Source organism: Suncus etruscus, chromosome 17 (assembly GCF_024139225.1).
Source record: "Suncus etruscus isolate mSunEtr1 chromosome 17, mSunEtr1.pri.cur, whole genome shotgun sequence".
Lineage (NCBI taxonomy): Eukaryota > Metazoa > Chordata > Mammalia > Eulipotyphla > Soricidae > Suncus > Suncus etruscus.
The window spans coordinates 63,475,417-63,500,161 of NC_064864.1; the positions used below are offsets into that span (position 1 = coordinate 63,475,417).

Sequence of the window (24,745 nt, forward strand, 5' to 3'; positions counted from 1 at the left end):
TTCCCGACTGCTACGGTGGGGGGAAAAAATCCAATAGCTACGTACCCCTTGGGTGTTTTCCACCCAGAAAATTCTTTTTTGTTGTTTTTTTTTAGGTTCTTTTTGAGGGGCCACATTCGATGACACTCAGGGATTACTCCTGGCTATGTGCTCAGAAATTGCTCCTGGCTTGGGGGAACATATGGAATGCTGACAATTGAACCAAGTCCATCCTAGGCTAGCGCTTCACGTCACTGCTCTGGCACCTCACCCAAAAAGTTCTCTGCTATTTGCTACCAAGAGACCACAGAGCCCCAGGGCTTTTGAGCCCCCCAAGTTGAGCCCAGAAGTAATGTGTTTGGGGGAGTCAACCAGCCAGGACATGGACATGCCAGCTCCATTGACATGGAGACATGGAGAGTTGAAGAGATCGCACATTTCTGGGGTTCAGTAATCCTAAGGTTCTGCACTCCACCTGGGACCCTGTATCCCATCTGCCCTGAGCTGGGGCCCAGGCACCTCAGGGCCTGGTCCCCTGCCAGCTGCACCCCACATGATGCTTGTTGAAGATGTGGGGAGCTCAGAAGTTACCACTGTTCTAGGACCCCTGCTCCTCTGTTTACCTGAGAGTTACTCTTGGAACACAGGAAGGCAAGACAAGGAAAACTCTCTGGGAACCGTGGTCATGCTATGCTTTGTGATTGACACCAACTCTTTTCAGGGTGAGATAGATGCATTCAGGGTTGGGTGCTATAACTGTATGGCCCAACCTCAACTGTCAATGACTTTTAACTCTGGATCTCATGGTGATTTAATGATAATAAATAATAATAATAATAATAACAATAATAATAATAAAAACTCATGTTTGCACCTGGCAAGTTCCATAGACTCACTCTTTTCTTGAAACAGACGTCAACCAAACCATGAAAAATCATGGGTATACCAGTCATACAGCTGAAAGCTAGCAATCTCAGGAGGAGAGGGCAGGGCAAGCCCCTATCTGACTAAACCAGATTTGATGCCTCCATCACCCAGAATCACTGTTTTCCCAATGGCCCTACCTCATCACTCTATGATTCTCTTTGGGGACACCAATCTGACCAAACTTCAGGTAAGCCAGTATTTTGGCTGATATTGACAGGGCTTTTTGGAGTGAGTGTTGGCATCGGCCCCCTGAATCTTCCTTCTTCCAGGAAGCCTGACAGATGACACATGACCCTAAAAGCCACAGTATCAGTAATAGTGTTTTGAATTTCTGGACAACTTCATTTGTTTGATGCTTTCATCCCTATAGGAACACCAGTTTAACAGAATGGTGTTAAAGAGCTTACTAAACCTTCTGCCATTATATTAATGATTTCATTGGAGACTCAATAATTTTCACATATATGCTTGCTACTGTACTTTTCTTCCTTTCTTAAAGTTTCTTTTTTTTCTTTCTTTTTCTTTATTATTTTTCTTTCTATTCTCTTTTGTTTGTTTGTTTGTTTGGAGTCACACTCTATGGTGCTCAGGGGTTACTTCTGGTTCTGTGCCCAGAAATCACTCCTGGCAGGCTCGAAGAACCATATAGGATGCTGGGAATCGAACCTAGGTTCGTCGTGGGTTGGCTGCATGAAAGGCCCTACCACTATGCTATCTCTCCAGCCCCTCTATTCTTTTTTTTTAATAACTTTGTTCTCACTTATCTGGTCAACTATGCCAACATTGTGATACACTTTATTTAAATATAGTATAAGAATAATAATAATAAAGACAAATAATGACAACAGTCCTTTAAAATGGTTCAGGGCTGGAAATTTAGTACAATGGAGGAAGGATCTAGGTTTAATCCCCAGCATGCCATATGGTCCTCCAAACCCCAGCATGGCTCTGAGTGCAGAGCTAGGAGTAACCCCTGAACACCACTCTATTTGCTATCCCCAGATAAAACAAAACAAAGACTGGGGCAGGTCTGTCTCTAACAGAAGCTCTGAATGGCAACACACATTTTTGGGTCCAAGGCCTGGGGCTCAGCTCTGCAAGGATAGAATGGGGGTCACAAAAATGTGACAAACTCCGGTCAAGTGTTCTGAGGTTCTGAGGGGTTGACGCCCAGGCAGGGCAGGGCAGGGCCCAAGTGTCTGCATGAGACCATAGGCAGCAGGAAGAGACAGGAGTCTGCAGAGAAGGTATGAGGTGAGCATCTGGGGTGGAAGGTGGGGAAGGAAGGTGGGGCCCAGGGGGCTGCCTTTGGGGGCTCTGAGGAGTGGAGGGAAGGGGCTCCTGGGCCCAGAAGGGGATGCATGAGCTCCTGGGCAGGAAAAGTGGCATCTACACCTCTTAGGAGGTGCCCCACAACACTGAAACCACCAGCACACACAGTTCACTTTAAAGTTGCTTTTAAGTACAATACTCTGGACAAGAACTAGATGCTGAAAAGAGGTAGTGACAATCATGATAGCCCTTCAGTAAACAAACTGGAAACCAATGTTTAAACAGGGGAAAAGGAAAGAGCAAGAGAAGGGAGATAGACAGACTGACAAAGACAGAGAGAAAAACATGTGTTTCAGAGAGGCATGTGGGAGGAAGGCCAGGGGGGTGGGCGAGAAGCAACCAGGGACATTAGTGGTAGGAAACGTTGCTCTGGCGAAGGGATGGGTGTTGTAGCATTGAAACTCGATTATAAACAACTTTGGAACTGTATCTCACAGTGATTCAAAATAAATTGGGAGGAAATAAAAGACAGCAAAGGTGCTGCCAGGCCCATAATCAAGAGTGAAGACTGGACTTACTTCGAAGGAGAATGAACGGTTGGCAACAGGGTCCCAAAGTGGCAGAAAAAAGAACAATGATAAGCTGCTCTACATGGAGAATACCACATCCTAGCACCTTCCTGCTGCTTCCAGGGAAACTTCAACTATGGGAAATTCTTAAAAGAGCAAAGCAAAAAATAAACAAATGAGGAGTTTGAGTACTTCTAGGAGAGGGAGGCAAGGTGGCCCGGAGAGGCACCCTGGGTTCTGGCTTTCTATTCAGACCTGGTGGGTCCCACTAAGGGTCTTTGAACAATTCTCTTCATGGGGACAGATTGATCACCATGTGGTGTTGGGGACTGTGGAGTGTCAGAAATGGACACAGTACAAAAAGCCCTCCAATACATCTCTGGTTTAGCTACTCTTGGAAGCATTACTGATCCAGGGGCCAGAGCAAAAGCACAGTGATAAAGCATTTGCCTTGCTCACAGCCAAGCTGGGACAAACCCAGATTTGATCCCTCGCATCCAATTTAGTCTCCTGAGCCTGCCAGAAGCAATTTCTGAATGCAGAGCCAGGAGTAGTAACCCCTGAGCACCAACAGGTGTGACCCAACCCCCTTCAAAAAACCCCAATTTCGATCCTTATTTGTTTTCTCCCAGGGGAGTTCTCCTCAGAGGAATCAGGGAACAGAGTTGGGCACCTCAAAAGCAGGCCAGGGGAGATAACCCTGACTACAGCTGGAAAGGCCATTTAGAACCTGTCAGAAGGCTTGAGAAAGGAAAGAAAAAGGTGTGTGTCCCAAATCTCCCTCCTCCCCACTCCACCCCCACCTGCACTCCAGACAGGCGTTCCACTTCCCTCATTCATTCACATTGTTATGATAGTTCCCAGGGTAGGAGATTTAGGACATTGGTGGTGGGAATATTGCACCGGTGAAGGGGGGTGTTCTTTACATGTCTGAAACCCAACTACAATCATATTTGTAATCAAGGTGTTTAAATAAAGATAAAGAAAAAGGTGTGTGTATGCATGTGTATGTATGAGAGTGTATTATGTAAGCATGTGAGTATATGTTTACACTCTGTATGTGTTTGCATGGGAGTATGTAAATGTGTGTAATTATGTTTATATGTGTGTGTAGCTCCATAGCACCTAACATGGGTTTGCAGAAATACAACACCTTCTATAAGCTATGAGTCAATATAAATCTAATTGGACACAATGACCGGATTTCTCTCCACTCAGAGGGTGACAGTGATTTCTCAGACGCCTTTTAGTTACAGACAAATTTCTGAACAAAATAATTAGGTTTGGGTCCTTGCAGCTGCCCTATTGGACTATCGATCCTCACCAGAGCCTCTTGCCCTGCAGACATGTCTGTGTGTGGCAGCAACAAACAACGGGCTCTGGGAGTGGGCGTCAGAGGTTTCCGCAGATCCTTCCAGACTGAGGTCCCTCCCAGAGTCCTTGGTTACTGAAGATCACCTGTGAGTATCCTCCCAGTGCCAGGCATCAATCGCCCCCAAAGCAGTGAGGGCCAAGCAGAGTCCTCCCTGCCGAGATGAGCTCCTCCTGGAAGAGGTACCCCCAGTCCTGCCCTGGAGGAATGCTTCCTTCTGTTGCTTCTCCCCAGAAACAGCAGCAGAGCCACATACAAGTGCATCACCCATCCCCTGAAACTGTCTAGTGGCCACACAGAGAAGAGGGCACAAAGCCACATGGGGATGACACAGCCACTGTCCTGCTGCATCTTTAATGCAACTTGATCTGCAATGTTCTCTTTCTGGCACGACATTGTTGAATGAAATATTTGACTTTTCATTTGTTTGTTTTAGGGCCTCAACTGACAGTGCTGAGGTCTTCCTCTGGCTGTGCTCAGGGGATCTTATGTGGTGCCAGGGAGAAAACCCTGGGTCAGCAATAAAGCATAAACATAAGGCAAGCGCCTTACTCATTGTACTATCATTCTGGCCCCAGCTTACTTACTTTTTTAATACAAAGTCACAGAAATCAGGCCCGGAGAGATAGCACAGTGGTGTTTGCCTTGCAAGCAGCCGATCCAGGACCAAAGGTGGTTGGTTCGAATCCCGGTGTCCCATATGGTCCCCCGTGCCTGCCAGGAGCTATTTCTGAGCGGACAGTCAGGAGTAACCCCGAGCATCGCAGGGTATGACCCAAAAACAAAAACAAAACAAAACAAAAAAAACAAAGTCACAGAAATCAAGTGTGCCCGTCAGTCTTATAGCTCCTGGCAATCTATTGAATCACATGTTAAGTGCCCCCGAGGCCAGTGTGGCAAGTGGAGGCTTGACTGTCTTTAGCTGGATTACACCTGACAGGTCTACCCTAAGCACCCACCTTTGAGGGCTAAAAGTTTGTATTGTGGGAGCCTGGGGATCCATAAGGAATCTGCTATCCAGGGGCCCTGCATTAATTTTCAGGGAAGATGGGAAAGGAGGACTTGGAGTGGGTGGGGTCAGAACTGGCTGCTTAGACCCTTGGGTGCTGAGACAAAGGATTGGCATGATCATGTGGGGTCTTGGCACTGTTTCCCAGCAAGTGAGGAAAGTGGACTGATTGTGGGGAGCGGAGCTCAATCTCCAGGGTAATCACTGGGAGCCTAGTCATTCGTGGTGCAGGTGAGGTTGATGAAGCAAGGCCCAGGGCTGAGATGCTGCTCATGGCTGCCTGGCTCAGCCTGGCTTCAATTCCAGCAACTATCCAAAAACGGGCTGGTGATTCCATTAAAGTGGCTGAACCTAGAGACCCACATTTTACAGATAATGCTGCCTGAAGCCAGTTAATTGGGTGATTGAATGATTAAGTTAGAACAACTATGACTTAATTTCATTGACAAGACATCCTTCAAGTAAATTGACATTCTTTTTTACCAGGCCCTCTCTGAACCAGAACAGCAGATTTGGTTCAGTTTTATACGGAAAATGTTTTGGTGCCTTTACAGTAGATGTTGGCAAAGCATGACAATGAAATGCATTAAAAGCTGAAGTGCATGATGTACTGCATGTTAAACAGAGAGAACTGGCTTCATGGGAAAAAAAACAACTCCTTAGCTAAATGAGACCCATTTTTTAGGGAACAGCAGAAAGACTTTGGAGGTTGCTACTGTTATAAATAAATAAGAATTATGCAGGTGGTTGATGGTTGATGGCAGGTGGTTGGTTGATAGTTTGGCACTAAGTGGCACTTCTAAGTGGGATGATTTTTTTTGTCACTGTGTTTTATTGATTGTCAAAAGGGGGTGAATTCCTAATTCTAATGGGGGATTAGGAATCTCTTTATTTCTGTTTATTTTTGGTTCATGTATCTTGAAGTTCTGTTATTGACTGCTATGTTCGGAGCTCACACCTGGTTTTTTTTAACACACCTGGTAATTTCTGTTTTGTAATTATGTTAAAGTTAATGATTAATCTAAAAAAAGCTTAAGCCAACTTAAATAAATATGAAATGTACATAAAATACTTAAATTATGTGAACTTTGATTATGGAATTATTATTTGGGGGATTTCCCAAGTGGTGCTAAGGAGACTTGATTTCTTAATTTTTTTTTTTTTGCTCTATTCCTCTTTTCTTGTTTTTAAAAGTTATTTGATACTCTTTAGAATCTCAGTTCATTAAAAACTTCCTCAGTCTTGTGACTACTTTTTGTACTGTGTTTACAGTGGTTATACATGAAACACTGAGAGAGAATAATAGCCAGCTAATTTGTATAGTCCATCACAGTTAAGACCATTAATCACATCACACAAATGACAGCAATGTGGCCACCTGCTCCCCTAACCCCAGCTTCAGCTTTTAACTCAGCATTTTCAACAGTTTTACTCCTCTGGGCCAGCCTAGCTGGCGAGCACCAGTTGAACACCAATGACTGTTTTAACTATGTTAAAAGATCATAAATCCCACAAGACAATGCTATTGCTTTAATTAAATTAAATTAATTAATGTTTTCGTTTCGGGACCATATCCAGTGATGCTTTGGGTCACTTCCAGCAGTGCTGAGAGGACCATAGTGCCAGGGTTGGGCTTGGTGCTTCTTTGTGCGCTCCCAGATTCTAGACTTTGAGCCATACCCTTGCCCAATAATGGTATAATTTTTTTTGCTTTTATTTTTGAGCCACACCCAGCATTGTTCAAGAACCTTGTGGCTCTGCACTCAGAAATTATTCTTGGTGGCTCAGGAGACCATACGGGATGCCAGGAAACGAACCCCGGTCAGCCTCATGCAAGGCAAACACCCTCCTTGCTGTGCTATCCTCTGAACCCCTATGGCAGGGGTGGCAAACACGTGGCTCTCAAGCCGCATGCGGCTCCCGGCCAAAATGAATGCGGCTCTTTGCCTCTTATCATTCTTTCGTATATTGTGGCTCTTTGCCAAGTTTGGATTTTGTTCTGCTGCTTCTGAGAAGGGACCTCTGAGGAGAGATCTCCGAGCATGGAGTCCTGCCCCCAGGCTGCATCATCCTGTCTGCCATCCCTCGGAAACAACTGCAAGGGGCCAGCGAGGGGGTGGGGGGCGGGGCCGTGTGTCACATGTTGTGCCACATCTTGCCGTTAGTTCTTAGTGTGGAGGACGCAGCACACCCTCACCATCACTGCAGGATTTTTACCCTCACTCCAAATGGCAAAATGGAATATGTGTTGAATAGATTATTGTTAAAATTAGATGCTTTTGTGTGAGTGTTTGTCTCTTTTGGCAGGTCTCTGCGTGGTGTGGCTCTCTGACTCTCACAGTTTAAAATTTTAGCTCTTTGTGTCAAACTTGTTCACCAACCCTGCCCTATGGTTTTTAAACAGGTAAAATCTGTAGAGAAAATAAAAGGGGAAAGGCACTCAGGCCCCCACCACCAAAGGAAAACACCTAAGCCATAGTCTCACATGAGTCTTTCCCATTCAGTCCAAATACCCACCTTCTTCATCTGGTTCCAAAATCTGGGGTCAGTCTTCTCATGGACCTTCCATCTGACTTCCACAGAGTGCCCCCTGAATGCCGCTGAGGGTGGCCCACGGGTGCCCAAGTCTCAGTGGCCCCACTGTGCTGAGACTGTTTGCATTTCCACACCCAGTGTGTGCCTGTGCAAGCCTGTACTTGCAACTCGCCTGCTCAGCAGATGCACCTCCTAGACTCGAGTTGGTCACTGGTCCCAGCTTCCAGCACTTGGGCCATGGCCAGGTGTCCATGCCAGGCTGTTTGGTCTTTTATTTACAACCTTCCCCACTTTCTGGTCACAGTCCTGGGCTGTGTGAGTTTAACACACACCAGGCATGTGGAGGTCTTTATGCATGCTGGTGCTCGGAAGCTCTCCGAGTGCCTGTTGCCCTTGCACAAAGGACTTGGTAAAAGGCAGGTCTCTGTGGGTGGTCCAAATATCCTTACTCTGAGCTCCATTGGTCAGCGCCCTGAGTGCCCTCACATAGCCCACAAATTTTCCTCCTCCTCCCCGGGACCCTGTAGCTGCTGGCCTACCTTGTCCCGAGAGACGGTTGGCCAAGAAGACATATTTGGGCAGAATCTGGGGCTAATGCAGTCTCCCACCCACCTTTCTAGATTGCTCCCCAGACAGCGTGATGCCCAGGCACCCCTAGAAGCACAACCCCACTTTCTGACAGTATCACCCATCTTCCTCAGTGCCTTGTGCTGATTTGCTGCCTTGCCCCAGTGGCTTGGGAATTTCTCAGCCCACACTGCTTGCCCCTGAATAGCCATCTGAGCTTCCCTTTCTGCCACTGGCCCCCTCCTCTCGTTCCTCCCCCTCCTTCCCTGGCACATGCCAGCTGCTGTATCATTTGTGTCTTTTCTTGTCTTGACTCCTCTGGGCTCTGACCCGTTATTTACATTTCAGAGCTCCAGCCCTGGGGACAGGGACTGGTTGATTGGTTTCCATTTGTTGGAGTGAATGACTGGCAGGTACTTATGGAGCTCTGGGTTCTCTGCACCAGAGTATTTCCACTGGACCCTCAGCACCTCCTTATCAGAGGGAGAGAAACGAAGGCACCCACGATCTGTAATTGGTACATGGTTCCTGGCAGGAGATGTAGAAACTGGGTTGGCCAGGTTTCAGAAGCATAGCAGTTAACATAGGACGCTCTGACATCTCATGGAGCTTAGAAGGTACCACCTGGACCTTTTGGTTTTGAAGGTGGCTCCTTGGGGGAACTCAGGGAATGTGGTCCCTTTCCCTACACTGCACACATGCCCCCCCCCCCTGCTATCTGCTTCCTATCTCAGGTACATCCTTTTGTTTGCTTGTCTCCTGGAGAGCCCCAAGTCCCCGGGATCTGGACTCTGACTTACTTGCATACCCATCCCTTTCCCTCACATCCATCCCGGCAGCAGCCCTGGCAAACAGGGTTGGGTGAAAGTCAGGCGGGAAGCGGGCAGGGAGTCTGCCTGTCAGCTCACGCTCTCAGCATCAAGACAACATGAATAAAACAAGAACTGGCCGACTGGCTGGGAGACCCGCAGAAGACCCAGCAGGAGACCAGTTAACTCTAAGTGGCTTTCAGTGAAAATAGCTCTCCTTCCCCTGCAGAAAGCGCGCTGTGGGAGGCTATTCTGTGGGTCTCTCCTAGTCTATCAGGGAGGGTGCTCTGAGTCCCAAAAGTGAGGAAATGAAGGATTTCAGCTCGGGATCAGCCTTCTTAATTTCTCCAGGAGACCCACAGTGTAGGGCTGATGGGGCGGGGGGGATGTTGGAGGGGGGACAACAAGACAACCCCAGGCAGTGCTGGGATGAGTGTCGGTGCCCCTCCTTGACCTGGTTTCCAGCTGGCACCTGACTCCCCCTAGCACGGGAGGAAGGGTTTGTGACTTCTGGTCTCAGCTCTGCACCAGCTGGCTACTTTCTGAGACCCCATTGCAAACACCACAAACACCATGGGGGCGATTCTGAGATGGCCCTGCTTCCTGCACTGAAGAAGGAAAAAGAGATGGGGTGGGCCCAGGAGAACGCGGGGTCGCAGAAGCCACCCCTAAGTCGTACCCCTTCTCTAACCCTGCACTCACCCGCTAGCCCTCATGCATGGCCTGGCTGGTTCAGGGACAGGCGGAAAGAGCAGCGCCTTTCAGGGGTCAGAAAAAAATTTAAAAAATCACCGAGTCTGGGGCCCGGAGAGATAGAACAACGGGAGGGCGTTTGCCTTGTACAAGGCTGATCCAGGTTCGATCCCTTTTGGTCGCCTGAGCCTGCCAGGAGCGATTTCTGAGCGCAGAGCTAAGAGTAACCCCTGAGTATCACCGAGTATACCCCCCCCCCAAAAATACCCAACTGGTATTGCATATTCGCTTTGACCCCACCCCAAACCCATCCCTTCGGAGCCCTGATCCTTCTCCTTCGCTCCCCTATTCTTGCAGAAACGCAGCGCCCCTGCGCGCGGACCAGGGTGTGCGCTCCGGGCTCAAGAGGACCACGGACCCCGGGGTACCGGTGCCAGGCGGAGCTGGGGGGGTGGGCAGGGGGCTGAGTCCGAGGCCGAGGCGGAGGCGCGGGCTGGGCGGGCACCGGCCTGGCACCCCCGACACCCCCCCCCCGCCTCCGGCCGTGACGTCAGAGCCGGGCTGGGTAAACTGAGCGGCGGCGGCGGGCGGGGGTGAGACGGCGAGGGAGCGCGGGGACGGCCAGATCGAGCGCCCGCGAACCCAGGTAAAGGGACCCGAGCGCGGCGGGTCCGGGCGCCGGGCTGCCGGGGTGCAGGACTCGCCGTGCTTGGGGCTCGATTGGGGGCACGCACGGGGTTGGCGGGGCGGCCCCGACGGCGCTCGGAGGCGATTTTGGGAATCCCTTGGAGGGAGCGCAGGGGTCCGAGGCGACGCCCAGGCGCTGGGCTCCATCCGCGCACCCTCGGCGGGCGATCTGAGGTCGGGGTGCAGGGGAGCGCACGCCGGCCGGCCCCTCACTCGCGCCGCGCCCGCTGCCCAGCCCCGAGCCCCGAGCCATGGCCCTGAGCGAGCTGGCGCCGCTGCGCTGGCTGCAGGAGAGCCGCCACTCGCGGAAGCTCATCCTCTTCATCGTGTTCCTGGCGCTGCTGCTGGACAACATGCTGCTCACCGTCGTGGGTACGTACCGAGGAGGCTCCTCTTCTCCGGGGTCCCTTTCTGGAGCGCCCCGACTTTCCCGAGCGCTCCTCGGGCGAGCTGCGCGCCCACCGGGGAAAGTTGAACAGGCTCACACACACACACACACACACACACACACACACACACACACACACACACACACGGCTGCCCTTCTGGCTAGTGTGAGTCGTTTGTGGGTTCATTTTCCTGGTGGTCGGGTTCTGAAAATTGACACCCCGATAAGATGCAGGACATGTGTTTCCTCTCGATAATTTCCTGCTTCCCCTTCCGACTTGTGCTGCAATGAAAGACAGATCCGATGAAGAAGCAGTTGGGGATTGAGGAATAAAAAAATGTCCTGATCATTATTCTGGACCCTACCCCCCCCCCCAATAGGTGGTTCCTTTGGAAATGCCACCTAAGGTGCAGCCTCACACCTTGCCCTGCGGGGAGCGCTCTCCTGGAGGGGCAGGACCGTCCCCAAGCCAGTTGTGCAGGGCTGTATTTTTTTAAAGGAGTTTTAGCAAATGAAATCATTGGTATTCAGCTCTCCTTGTAGGCCCCAAACCCTTTAGCCTTTTCTATTTAAACCAAACAACCAAGACAGACCCAAACCCTCCATATTACTAAATCAAACGTGATATTTCCCTTTAGACTTGCAGGGTCTCTTAACTACTTTTCTGAGCACCTCAGGGTTGGTTTTGGATATTTTTTCTTTGGTCAAACTGAGCACTGCTTGCGAGTTACGCCAGATTTAGTGCTCAGGGTTGACTCCCTGGCAGTGCTTGTGAGGAATCATGTGGGGCTGAGATGAGATCAAACACTTGAACAACCTGTGATCCAGTCCTTAGGGCCCTCTCCCTCAGGCTTCCTCCAAGTTCTCCATCTCAGACCTTCCCCTAGCTGAGTCTCTTCTCGGTTATACACCCAAGGCCTGTACATGAGGTTTCTTTCCTTTTTATCCCAAAAGTCTCAGGAATTGAGGGTTCTTCCAGGCTCTAAGGAAAGCATTAGATTCCCCTTCAATGGAGAGAACAACGTGGGCCCATTGCAGAAATTCAGGATTCCTGCTTCTTCCCAGTGGGTTGATTGTTCCCCTAGATACTGAATGAAACGTAGGTTTCCGGTTCCTAGACTCATTTATTTCAGAGTTTTGGGTGCCTCTTCTGAGAACCACTGGTTGGGCGACAGGACTTCAGTTCCCCTTTACTGATATGTCCCTGCTAGGCAGTCCCCTCTTGAGTCACCTCCCTATCTCTCTCCTGGGAGAAAGCTCAGGATCTCACAAACCTGAGGCTCTAGAAACCCCAGTCTGAGCTGCTGAGCTCACTGAGGGCTTCTTTGGCCTGGGCCATGGTGTTGGTGTGGCTAAGGAAGAAGGGTCAGGATGATTTCCACCTCCCACTCTGCTCTCACCCCTAGTCCCCATCATCCCGAGTTACTTGTACAGCATCAAGCATGAGAAGAATGCCACGGATCTGCAAACCTCTAGGCCTGTGCTGCCAGCTACCACTGCAGGAACTTTCCAGAGCATCTTCTCCTACTATGACAACTCCACCATGACCACGGGGAATGGCACTGGCGGCCCAGTAAAGGGGCTGCTGCCCAAGGCCACCACCCCGCAGCACCTGGTCATGAACAAGTCTACAGGCACTCCCGACTGCCCCAGTGAGGACCAAGACCTCCTGAACGAGAATGTGCAGGTCGGCCTGTTGTTTGCCTCCAAAGCCACCATCCAGCTCCTCACCAACCCATTCATTGGGCTGCTGACCAACAGGTAGGCTGTGCCACTGGGCCAGAGGGGCCAGATTTGCTCGGTTCTTCTCTTGATGCCTCCAAGTGCTTGCATCTCTCTCCACTCACACATCCTGGTTCTGGAGAGATGGGTGGGGGAACTCAGGGAAAACCCACCTCCTCTCTTTGGCGCATTGCTGTTTTCTGATCATCACAGTCACTGTCATAGCCTCGTGTTCTGATCAGACTGGAAGGATCAGGCAGTTTCTGTTGAGAGGCTGGGGAGGTGAAAGAAGGAATAGGTGGGGAAGGACATGTCTTGCTGTGCCAGGCTCAATGCCATGCTTTTCTGAGGCTGATGTCTGGGGACTTCCAGCTGCCCAACTAGCATTGTATTTATTCAGGGGACTTGATGGTTTTGGACCCATGTTAATGAATTGTTTCTGGACCACCACCCTAAATAATAGTTATATGACCAGTGTTGATGTACTTTAGCAAATATTCATCTTCCTTCCCTCCCTCCTCTCCTTCCTCCCCTCCCTCCTTCCCTCTTTCCTTCCTTCCTTCCTTCCTTCCTTCCTTCTCACCTTTCTTCTTACCTTCTTTCCCCCTTCTTCCTCCCTCCTCTTTCATACCTTCCTTCTTCCCTTCTTTTCCTCTTTCTTTCCTTCCTTTTTCTTCTTCCTCCTTCCTTCCTTCTTTTTTTCCTCCGACCTTCTTTACCCCTTCCTTTCTCCTTTCCTTCCTTCCTTCCCTCTTTTCCTTCCTCCTTTCCTTTATTCTTTCTTTCTTTCTCTTGCCCTTCCTTTCTTCTCTCACCCTTCCTTCCTTTCTTTCTCACTCCCTTCCTTTCTTTCTCTCTCCCTTTCTTCCTTTCTCTCTCTCCTTTCTTCCTTCCTTTTCTTTCTTCCACACCTGGGAGTACTGTAGGACTACTCTGTCTGAGTATTGGGGCAGGGGTCACTCCTAATGGTGCTCAGAGGACCAGGTGGTCCCAGGAATTGAACTCAAGTGTCCTGTATGCAAAGCACAAGCCACATACCTTGATTCTTTCCTGCACAGGGAACTCAATTCTGCCTGGTTTGGGGGGCTGAAAACAGAAGAAAAGAAGTGACAGCAGCAGAAAGGGTGCAGATAGGAAGCAGGAAGGGATCATGGGCTATAATAGGAATATGGTAGCCCCTAAGGTAGAAATGCAATGGTGGTAGGGACAGGAGGAGGAGACAGGGCTGGGGAAACCAGGCAGATTGAAGAGACCCTATGAGGCAGAATCAAAGAGATCCAAGGTTTTGTTCTGGGGAGCCAAGTACTCAGGTATCCTAGTGCAAAGACCAGGCTCACAAGAGAAGGGTGAACAGGACCACTAGTTAAACTATGGGGAAGACTTTGGGGTGGTGGCTGGGGTGCCGAGAGAGAACCATGGGCCCATTGTTTCCCAGGATACTCAAGTGCTGTAATTGGCAGGTCTTGGACCCAGCTGAGCCAGCTGGAAGCATAGTTCTGAAGTATGTGCAGTTGTCTTTCCTGGGCTGGTTAGTGATGCCAAATCAAGCTGAATGATCCCAATCTCATCCTGCCCTCTAACCCATGTCATACCATGGGGGCCTCCAGAATATTTCAAGGGGGCTGCAAGTGAAAATGGCATCAGTGGGGGAGGGAGGAACCAAAGGGATCATAGGAAGAAAACGAGGTTGGAAGGGGGCCACAGTCGGAAAAGCGATTCTAGTCTATGCCGAGCAAATATGGCTAGCACATAAAATACCCAAATGGACCCCAAGAAAGGGGTCTGATTATAATCAGGTAACATTCAAACTCGAGAAAGACAGGAGTGTGTCCTAAAGTACATCTGGAATAATGACAGAGAACAGCATAGGGTTGGATTTGGAGAAAGCAAACAGCTCACATTACCTGAGAAAGCTGAGATCATTCTCGAAATGATGCCTTGTCACTCACTTGGGTACCAATGTTCCTGGCCAGATGGCAGACACATAGAAACGCATCTGAAATGAAGGGACTTTTCCAATAAAAAACATCTTATAATCTTTTTTCTTGGTTTTAATGTTTAGCTTGCTCCCTGAGGGGAGAAGTAGAAAAATCCAGTGACCTTTTTCAATGAAAAAGTCCAGGAGCCAGAGCAATAGCAGAGTGGGCACGGCTTTTGCCTTGCATGCAACTACCAGGGTTCAATTGCTGACATCCCATATGGTCCCCCAAATTTGCCAGGAGTGAAAGGAGCTCAAAGCCAGAAGTAACTGTTTAGCACTACCTGGTGTGGCCCAAAAACCAAAAAGAAAAGGTCCAGATTTTCATGCTGCATGCAGTCACTCACGGCTCATTTGGGGGCTCCAACTAAATCTGTCTTTCTCGAGAAAATGGATCATGATTTGTGACCCGTGAAAAATTCACTTTTATTTATCTGATGAATAATCCAGCTTGGGAGTTTTCTATTGGTAGATTATCGACATGAAATTTTCCTTCCTAACTGGTCTCCCTTAAGTGTCAAAATAATCCCTGTTTTTTAGCTCTACATAGACAGGCAAATCTTTTGCCAACACTGCTGTAGCTGATAACTGGCACCACCTCTGGTCCTTCAAAATCAATTGAATTGCCCCCTTTTCTTCTATTTTCTGACCCTGTAGATATAAATTTGGGACCTGGCAGAATTTCTGGGCTCTGTGCAGCTCTGCTCAGAGAAGCGATAAATGCTCCCTATTCCTCCTCCAGAGTCTTTCCCCTATGGGCCCCCCGGCAAATAGTCCTTTGATGTAATTTGTGCCAATCACATCCTCAATTACCGACAAGCCGTGTGACTCACGTTTTCGGTGCTGTAAACAAGGGTGTTTAGCAAACCCGAATGTTACAGTTGACTCGTGTGTTTCTCATCAAAGAGTAGTTAAGACCATTTGGGGATTCTGCACACTTGGGTATCAAACAGCATTTACAGTGGGTTAATTTGTTTTTGATTCCAGAGTCATTAAAAAAATGACTTTGGCCATGGCTGGTATTTTGTAGGCAAAGGACAGTGTCTAGTGTTCAGGAGGAGATGTCTTTTGTTTCAGCCCAGTGACAGGACTGAAGACAGTGGCCAGATTATGTCCAGGTTTTTCTTCTCCCTCATGCACTTAGAACAAACTCTTAGCTGTGCAGTCCACATTGGGTCAATGACTGCCCTTCTTTCTTCTCCTTGATTCTCCCAGATTCTACTTTGCAGAGCTAGTCAACTTCTACGCATGCAGCTGTTTACTGTTTTAAATTTGTGTTAAAGGAATTAGGTTTGGTGAGTGTGGGGTGAGGAAAATCGGCCTAGTTCAGGGGATCAGCCATTTCCCACCTTTCTGGTTTCTGCTGTATTTCTGATTATTGAAAAGCACTTGTGTGTGACTTTAACTATTGTGTGAGCTCTTATGCCAAACCCTGAACAAAAAATAGCTCTTGGGAAGTGTCTGGTGCTCCTTTGCTTGCAAGTTCACAAATGACTCCTGTCTCATTTATTCTTTTTTTGTTTTGTTTTCTTTTTGGGCCACACCTGGCAAAGTTCAGGGGTGACTCCTAGCTCTGCATCAGGAATTTCCCCAGCCAGCGCTGCTTGGGGAAGGACCATCTGGTATGCTGGGGATCAAATTTGGGTCAGTCATGTACATAAGAAGCAACATACTATTATACTATTATTCCAACCCTGTTTTATTTATTCTTATGTAGTTTCCACCCACCCCCATTTATTTTTTTTTTTTGTTTTGCTTTGTTTTGGGGCCACACCTGGCAGTGCTCAGGGGTTACTCCTGGCTGTCTGCTCAGAAATAGCTCCTGGCAGGCACGGGGGACCATATGGGACACCGGGATTTGAACCAACCACCTTTGGTCCTGGATCGGCTGCTTGCAAGGCAAACGCCGCTGTGCTATCTCTCCCCCCCCCCATTTATTTAAAATAAAAATCTGAAAATAATGTGACCAGATAGGGAGAAAAGGTCATTTGATTTGGGCCAGTGTGGTGGTCACCTATCTGGTTGGGATCACAGTCCCCAAAGGGCACTGCGTAGGCTTTGGGGGACATGATTTCCAGCTTTTGGGCAATTGGAATTTATTTTCTGTCCCACTGTAACTGTTCATATCCAGGTTGCAGCTGTGTGTCAAAGGGGAAGGAGGACATTGCATTAGTGTCACTTAGATCCTTTGGCCCAGGAAGTAAATTTTGGGGAGTCACACAGAAAAGGAATCTTCAGGCAGGTAAACAATATGCAAAGACCTTTACCTGTGATGCAGTTCTGAATGTGACAGCGTGGGCCTGGGAGGCAGATCTAAAGTCTAGGAGCATCTACAGGCACCCAAATTCTATCCTCGGCAGTGCATGACCCAGCACTGACAAATGTAGTCCTGGAGGTCTCCAGAGCACCCCAGAGTATGAGCTTGGTGACTTCCATTTGGCTGAGCCCAAGCAACACTACATTCCCAGGCCCAAGCACTGTTTTGGAGGTGCCCCCTCCTCAAAAAAAAAAAAAAAGAATGAACATGAGGCCCTTACTTAACACAAAGCTTTCCTGGTGGTTTCTTCAGTTATGTCCAGCAGGGAGGGCAGGGGAGGGAGAGGGTTAACGCCCCACAGTTTTCTTCTTCCCTTGTCTTGTCATTGTCTCAGTGGCCTGCTTTTTATCAAGCCAGTGTCAGTGGCTTAATTTATTTCCATAGTTACCTAGTACATGTGAAAGGCAGTTCTTTTTTCTTGCAAATCTTAGCTCACATCTGCATGACTGGAGGAAGCCAGAGGGCATAAAATCTCCCAGAAATCTGCGATCTCTGGGCCAGTTAGGCCTAGTGGGCTGTTGAAATAAGCAGTGACCTTTTCAGCTGATCTGCAGACAGGGATGGGGACTGGCCATCGAGTCACTTAGGCTGGTGGCTGCCAGTGGATGTGGTGTTTCTCCCCCTTGACACGTGCTTTGGGGATGGGGGTGACGTCCAGGTAAGGAGCTTGTCCCCGGCTCCTGTAACTTATGACACCATGGGTAGCTGAAGGAGACCTCCTGTTGTGTATGTAAAACCTCTTCAGGGGCTGACTTGCAACACCTCCCACCCTCAAGGCTCAACCTGAAGATATTTTTTCTGACAATAAACATCTGGGTCTGGTCACATCTTTGCTCCAATGGCTTATGCTCATGGACTGTGCTCTCGCATAGAAGCAAGTGAAATAATTGAAAGGTGGGGTTGAGAGGCTCCCCCTCTTGTCTCATAGGCAATGAGGTTTGACACCCTGCTGGTCCTCCAACTAGCCCTCACTTTGACACAAGCCCTGGAGGGGACCAGATCTTGGGACCCTGAGAATAGTAGCACTTTTTCTGCAGAAGCTAAAGGCCTTGCTTCATGATGGAAAAAGGAATCAATGGGCAGTGATGACTTGGTCTTTCTCTGCCACAGTGAGGGTACACAGCAAGCAGGTCACGGTGGCTGCTCTGGACTCTTTTAGGAATTCAACATATGATTTTAGGGGCTTGGGAAGAAGATTTTCCTGCATTTTGCATAGCAGCAGGTTCTGAGCAGGGGTGACATGATGGCACATGGGAACATCTTCCTTCCTTCCTTCCTTCCTTCCTTCCTTCCTTCCTTCCTTCCTTCCTTCCTTCCTTCCTTCCTTCCTTCCTTCCTTCCTCTATTGCTCTCTCCCTCATGGGTCCATCTTCCTTCCTTCCTTTCTTCCTTCCTTCCTTCCTTCCTTCCTTCCTTCCTTCCTTCCTTCCTACCTTCCTTCCTTCCTTCCTTCCTTCCTTCCTCTATTGCTCTCTCCCTCATGGGTCCATCTTCCTTCCTTCCTTCCTTCCTTCCTTCCTTCCTTCCTTCCTTCCTTCCTTCCTTCCTTCCTTCCTTCCTTCCTTCCTTCCTTCCTTCCTTCCTCCCTTCCTCCCTTCCATCCTTCCTCCCTTCCTTCCTTCCTTCCTCTATTGCTCTCTCCCTCTCTTCTTTTTCTTCTTTTTCTTTTTTCCTTCCATTCTTTCCTTATTCATTCATTTCTTCCTTTATTTCCCTCTTTCTTTTTGGTTTTGTGATATACCAGGTTGTGTTCAGGACTTACTCCTGGCTCTGTGCACTGGGAACCTCAGAATGCTGAGGATATAACCAGGGTTGGCTCCAGGCAAAGCCTTAGATTGTTGTTCTCTCTCTTTCTTTTTTTTTTTTTTTTTTTTTTTTTGGTTTTTGGGTCACACCCGGCGGTGCTCAGGGGTTACTCCTGGCTGTCTGCTCAGAAATAGCTCCTGGCAGGCACAGGGGACCATATGGGACACCGGGATTCGAACCAACCACCTTTGGTCCTGCATCGGCTGCTTGCAAGGCAAACACCGCTGTGCTATCTCTCCCGGCCCTCTCTTTCTTTTTCTTTCTTTCTTTCTTTCTTTCTTTCTTTCTTTCTTTCTTTCTTTCTTTCTTTCTTTCTTTCTTTCTTTCTTTCTTTCTTTCTTTCTTTCTTTCTTTCTTTCTTTCTTTCTTTCTTTCTCTTTCTTTCTTTCTTTCTTTCTTTCTTTCTTTCTTTCTCTCTCTTTCTCTCTCTCTCTTTCTCTCTCTCATCTCTCTCTTATAGTCCTGCCTTGTTGTGTCACCCCAGCTCTCTTTATCTCACTCCTGGCTCTGCCAGACATGATGGATCACAATCCTAAAGGCATTTAACTAGGGGAACAAAGAGTGTCTTTTTCTGTTGGTTTTGGACCATCAGGGCTTATTCCTGGCCATGCTTGGAGGACCATATGGGATGTCAGGAATTGAACTCCAGTCAGCTATGTGCAAGGCAAGCATCTTCTCCCTGCTGTACCATCTCTGTGGCCCCTCAAGCAATGTTTTCTTTGACTTTTGTTGTTTGGTGATATACAGGGATTATCCCTGATTCAGTGACCAGGGGTTTCTCCTGGTAAATTATTGGGGAACTGAATGATGCCAGGGATTGAAATCAGATATTCTGCATGCAAAACATGTGCTCCCGCCATGTCTGAGTTTTCTCTCTAGCTCTCACTTTTTGGGCTTCTTTGTTTTAAAAAGCACATTGCCTGGGCTTGGTAAAGAGGCACATGGCCTCAGTGGGTTCAAAAGGGAAAATGACTTTCATCCCCTTCTCAGGCTTCTTCTGAGGTTGGGGTTGCCACCAAAACTCTGAAAATAGGCCTGTTACTCTGAATTTGGTGTCAGTCCTTTAAATTCCCTGAGTCTCAATGGAGCATTTGAAAAGAAGAAAATCAGAAACTTTTATTCCCTGGAACCATCTCTCTCTCTCTCTCTTCTCTCTCTCTCTCTCTCTCTCTCTCTCTCTCTCTCTTTCTCTCTCTCTCTTCTCTCTCTCTCTCTTTCTCTCTCTCTCTCTCTCTCTCTCTCTCTCTCTCTCTCTCATATTTTGTTTTGTTTTGCCACACCCAGAAATGCTCAGCAGTTACTCCTGGCTCTGAGCTCAGAAATCACTCCTGGTAGGTTCTGGGGACCTTACAGAATGCCAGGGATTGAATCTGGGTCAGCCATGTGCAAGACAAATACCCTTCCTGCTGGGCTCTTCCCCTGGATTCATCGCTTAGACCCTCTGAGAGACATTTGAGACACTGCCTGGAATCCTGATAACTGGTTCAGGAGGCCTATAGAGAGTTAAGATGGTTAAGTGGAGGGACTAAAGCAGTGGTGCAAGGGGTAAGGCATCTGTCTGTCTTGCCTGTGCTAGCCTAGGACCTACTGTGGTTTGATCCCCTGGCGTCCTATATGGTTCCCCAAGCTAGGAGCAATTTCTGAGCACATAGCCAAGAGTAACCCCTGAGCATCACCGAGTGAGGTCCAAAAACAAAAACAAAAAAAAAAAGATGGAAAAGTTGAAATTGCAGCCACTTGGGGGCCAGCTCACCAGGACAAGCCCCAGGCCAGGAAGAATATCCCTATATGGAATAAACCCCAGGCCAGATGAACTCAACCTCAGTTTCCTCTTCTGCAAAGTAGGAAGATTACCAGCCTCCTTTCGCCCTTCTCCCCACATGGAGCTGATCTTCAGTAGAGGGGTCCTTCCAGGCTGAATGCCTGGCTTGGGGGACCATATGGGATGCCAGGGATCGAACCTGGATCAGCTGCATGCAAGGCAAACTCCCTTCCCACTGTGCTACGGTTCTGGCCCCAGGGTGTGCATTTTTGCACAGAAAACAAGATCTGGTTTTTCCATATGAGGAGATGTAAGGCTCTCTCATATAGTCCTAACTCTGGGCAGCTACTTGTCTCTAGCGCTCTGGCACTGTCCAAGGGCCTTTCACAGGAACTATTTGATCGAACGATCTCTCTTGGGATGCTCTAGGCAGAGCCTTTAATTAAAGAAGAAGAAGAAGAATGAAAAGAAATAGAAGCAGGGGCAGGATCTGGGACCATCTTGTGCATTTCCTGCCAATATCGCATCCACATTTATTCCAGCTTCGATGCAATGTGCTGAGCCATAAACACATCTTGGCCTGAGCCAGGCAAACATGGAAAGGTCATGCGAGAAGCAGCAACTGTATAAACCCTCGCCCCATAGCTCAGCTCCTCTGCTGGGTCCCTGGGGCGGGAGGCGCAATGCTGGGCAAGCCTTGAGCAAACACAAAGCAGCCCACTTCCTCACCCATATTTTGCAGGATCGGATACCCCATCCCCATGTTTGCAGGCTTCTGCATTATGTTCGTCTCCACCATCAGTAAGTACTTGCTGTTTACTTTGGGGTGTGGCTCATCCTGAGAAGCTTCTAGGACCATAGGGAATGGGGATGAAGACTATAGCTGGGTGGTCTTTTGGGGAGGTGCCATGGAACCCATGGAAGCTGCTCAGCAGCCTGTTCTGTGCATTCTCCACAGTGTTCGCCTTCTCCAGCAGCTATGCCTTTCTGCTCATCGCCAGGTCCCTGCAGGGCATTGGTTCCTCCTGCTCATCGGTGGCTGGTAGTAGGGGTGTCCAAGTGGGGGCGGGATGGGATCCTGCCGTCTGCCCCTGGCCAGCATTGCTGGTATCATTAGGGACTTGAAAGAGTGAACTTGGCTCTTTGTGCCCGGCAGGGTGGGGTTCCCTGGTGATTCATGAGTGCTCCCAGAGCTTGTATTAGTGCCCATTTCTCTTGTTGTCCAGGCATGGGCATGCTGGCCAGTGTGTACACCGATGATGAAGAGAGAGGCAACGCCATGGGAATCGCCCTGGGGGGCCTGGCCATGGGGGTACTGGGTGAGTGAGCAGTGAAGGCACATTTATGCTTATCTTCCCTGTACCCCAGCACCCTCTATTCTTCCCTGCTGGGAAGGACCTGAACACCCCTGAACTCCCCACCGCCTTACTACAAACAAACCTTCCTGGTCTCAGCAGGGAAATGGAGACTTGAACAGAAACCTGTTCCCAGATACTGTATTCTAGAACATTCTCAGTTGTAACCAGAGAGAAACTTCCAGGGCCTGCCTCCACCCCTGGTCCAATTCCTAACAAGTTCCCCCAAGAGGAGTTCTGGGTCCCTTCCCTTCCTGTCAGATTCTAGCCTTTATCTTGGGTTCCGGTGGCTTCTGGCCATTGGGTTGCAGAGGAGGAATCCTTTGCTGAGCGGTTCTGTAACCCCATCTTTGAGCTTTGTTATTGGGGTGCCTGACAGATTATCACCCATCTCTTTACCACATGGAATGTGGGGGCCACCCCAGATGTTTGAGAGAATGAATGGAAGGAAGTCAGCATGAGGTTCTGATGTGGGTGGAGGGAGATTTGCAGCCTCAGCGATGTCCCCCATCTCTCCCTGCAGTGGGGCCCCCCTTTGGGAGTGTGCTCTATGAGTTTGTGGGGAAGACAGCTCCGTTCCTGGTGCTGGCAGCCCTGGTGCTCTTGGATGGAGGTAAGTGAGGCCGTGTGGATGGCACTGACGTGACCTTTGTAGCCTCTGGATTTGGGGAGTGCATGGATGAGGCTCAAGGCCACACTGTGGTTTTCTCTGCAGCGATTCAGCTCCTGGTACTCCAGCCATCCCGGGTGCAGCCAGAGGTAAGGCTCCTGGTAGGGTGTGCAGCGAGGGTCCCTTCCCTCCACTCACCCGTCTCACCCTTTCTTCACTTGGCAGAGCCAGAAGGGGACTCCACTCACCACCCTGCTGAGGGACCCTTACATCCTCATCGCTGCAGGTGAAGCCCCAAGGTCACATGTGGAATGCAGGGGTGTCTGAGGGGGAGCAGAGGGCAGCACTGGAAATGCAGAAGGCCAAGGTTCAGTGCCTGGAAGCTTTTCTCCATCACTGCTTTCAGACACATGGCTGAGATCTGACACTCGGCTGGGATCCTTCTTTTTAATTGGGGACATTTGGCTCCCCCAGGACACCCTGCCCCGGGTTGGTTTGGGACGAGGCTTCCTCCTGATGACTTCCTCATGGTGCTCTGCAATGAAAGAGCTGGAAGCCACACTGCAAGCCTTGAGAGGGACAAACTGATTGGCTAGGAAGACATGAACAGGGACAGTCTGATTGGCCAGGGCAGGCGTGAGGCGGAAAGAGCTACAGACTTTTTCCTTTTCTCATGGAAAGGGCCCAGAAACTCCCTTCAGCTGAAGATGTCATGTTTTGAGGTTCTCAGTCTGGGAAGACTCAAAGGATGTCCTGGGGTTGTTGGGCATGAGACAGTGGGCAGGACCAGGCCCACAGCTGGGACTGGAGCTTCCTTCATCCCTTGGGCCCTTCCTGGCCCTGGAACCATGGACATGGTGTCTGAGTTATGGGCTGCTAGGTTGTAGGGGTTGTGTAGGCGACTCAGTTGGGAGTTTGACTCCTAATTAGCAATTCTAAGGATCAGATTTGGGTGGGGGATGAGAGAGGCCTAGCTCCACATCTGTCTCAGCCCTGAAATGTTACAGAAAAAAGTTTTTTTTTCTATGACTTTTTTGGACCACATGTGCCAGTGCTCAGGAATTACACCTGACAGGCCCAGGGGGCCACATGGGGCTCCAGAAATTAAACTCCAATCGACTGTGTGCACGGCTGCCAGCCTATTTGCTGTGCTCTTGCCCTGCCCCAGAGAACACAGTCTCAGCATTAAGGGCAAAGTGTTCTGTAATTGGGATCCAAGCCTGGAGAATTAGTTTCTCCAGGCAAGAGCTCTGGAAGTCCCACTGACTCTACCCTCAGAAGCAGCTTTCCAAGCCACTTTCGTCTTTCCAAGCCTTGCACTTCGCACTATAAATCCTCCCTGGCATAGCGGCAAGTCATACCTGACCTGGTTTCGGGCAACCTCAGTGCACTGGACTTTTAGGCCGTGCTGGAACAGCTGGGGTTGGGCATGAGCAGGTTCCAAAGCTCTGACAACCAGAGCTCAGGGTTTCGGAATTTCACCCTGCTGGCTGGTACCCCAAACCATAAATCAGGAGGTTAAACCCTAAGTCTCCCTTAATTCCTAAGACTCCCTTCTCCTAATTTTCCTGACTCTGGGATTCTAGTTAGAATAACGCTTTTTTTTTTCCACAACCCCTGCCCCAATAATAACGCTTTTTAACAAAACCAACACATCTCACCATTCCTTTGACCCATTCTTTATTTTTGGGGGGGCCCAGGTGTTTGGGAGTCACACTCAGCATTGCCAGAAAGTTGTTCTTTGAGGACCATGCGTGCAAAAACCTGTGCCCCTGCCCCTTGAACTCTCTCCCTGGTTCATCTGATTTTTCTTTTAAAAGTCAAAGTTTTGGGTATTCATGCAGATTGTTTTGACTTCCAGCACAGAACCATGTTAGGCAGTGTTGGGTTGGAGTGTGTAATCCCCCTAGCAGTGGTCCTCAAACTATGGCCCGCGGGCCACATATTGTATTTGTATCTGTTTTGTTTCTTCATTGCAAAATAAGATATATGCAGTGTGCATAAGAATTCGTTCATAAGTTTTGTTTTTACTATAGTCAGACCCTCCAATGGTCTGAGGGACAGTGAACTGGCCCCCTGTTTAAAAAGTTTGAGGACCCCTGCTAGAGAGAGGTACCAGCCCCCTTCTTCCTTCCCAGGCTCCATCTGCTTCGCCAACATGGGGATTGCGATGCTGGAGCCAGCCCTCCCCATCTGGATGATGGAGACCATGTGTTCCCGCAAGTGGCAGCTGGGTGAGCTCTGGAATTGGGGTGCAAGTGGTGCGGGTACTTCTGATTCTGGCATTTCTACGTGCACTGTGGTTCTGTCATTGTCACTGTGCCAGACTGGATGCATAATCAAAGGTTTCTCTTAGAGCAGCAGTTTGAGCCCAGGTCAGGGAAGCAG

The 24,745-nt window shown here is 49.1% G+C and overlaps 1 protein-coding gene across 1 annotated transcript in view; it reads left to right on the forward strand.

Annotated features, from left to right (window-relative positions):
* The first annotated feature begins 10,668 nt into the window (after positions 1 to 10,668).
* The window catches only part of SLC18A2 (solute carrier family 18 member A2), a 29,521-nt gene continuing 15,444 nt past the window's right edge, over positions 10,669 to 24,745 (forward strand). The window contains exons 1-9 of the mRNA XM_049764476.1: positions 10,669 to 10,791; positions 12,214 to 12,568; positions 21,135 to 21,193; positions 21,351 to 21,434; positions 21,619 to 21,711; positions 22,271 to 22,360; positions 22,463 to 22,506; positions 22,583 to 22,643; positions 24,496 to 24,591. Of these exons, the coding sequence (XP_049620433.1) occupies positions 10,671 to 10,791; positions 12,214 to 12,568; positions 21,135 to 21,193; positions 21,351 to 21,434; positions 21,619 to 21,711; positions 22,271 to 22,360; positions 22,463 to 22,506; positions 22,583 to 22,643; positions 24,496 to 24,591 (1,003 nt within the window). The 5' untranslated portion in view covers positions 10,669 to 10,670. The remainder of the gene's footprint in view (positions 10,792 to 12,213; positions 12,569 to 21,134; positions 21,194 to 21,350; positions 21,435 to 21,618; positions 21,712 to 22,270; positions 22,361 to 22,462; positions 22,507 to 22,582; positions 22,644 to 24,495; positions 24,592 to 24,745) is intronic.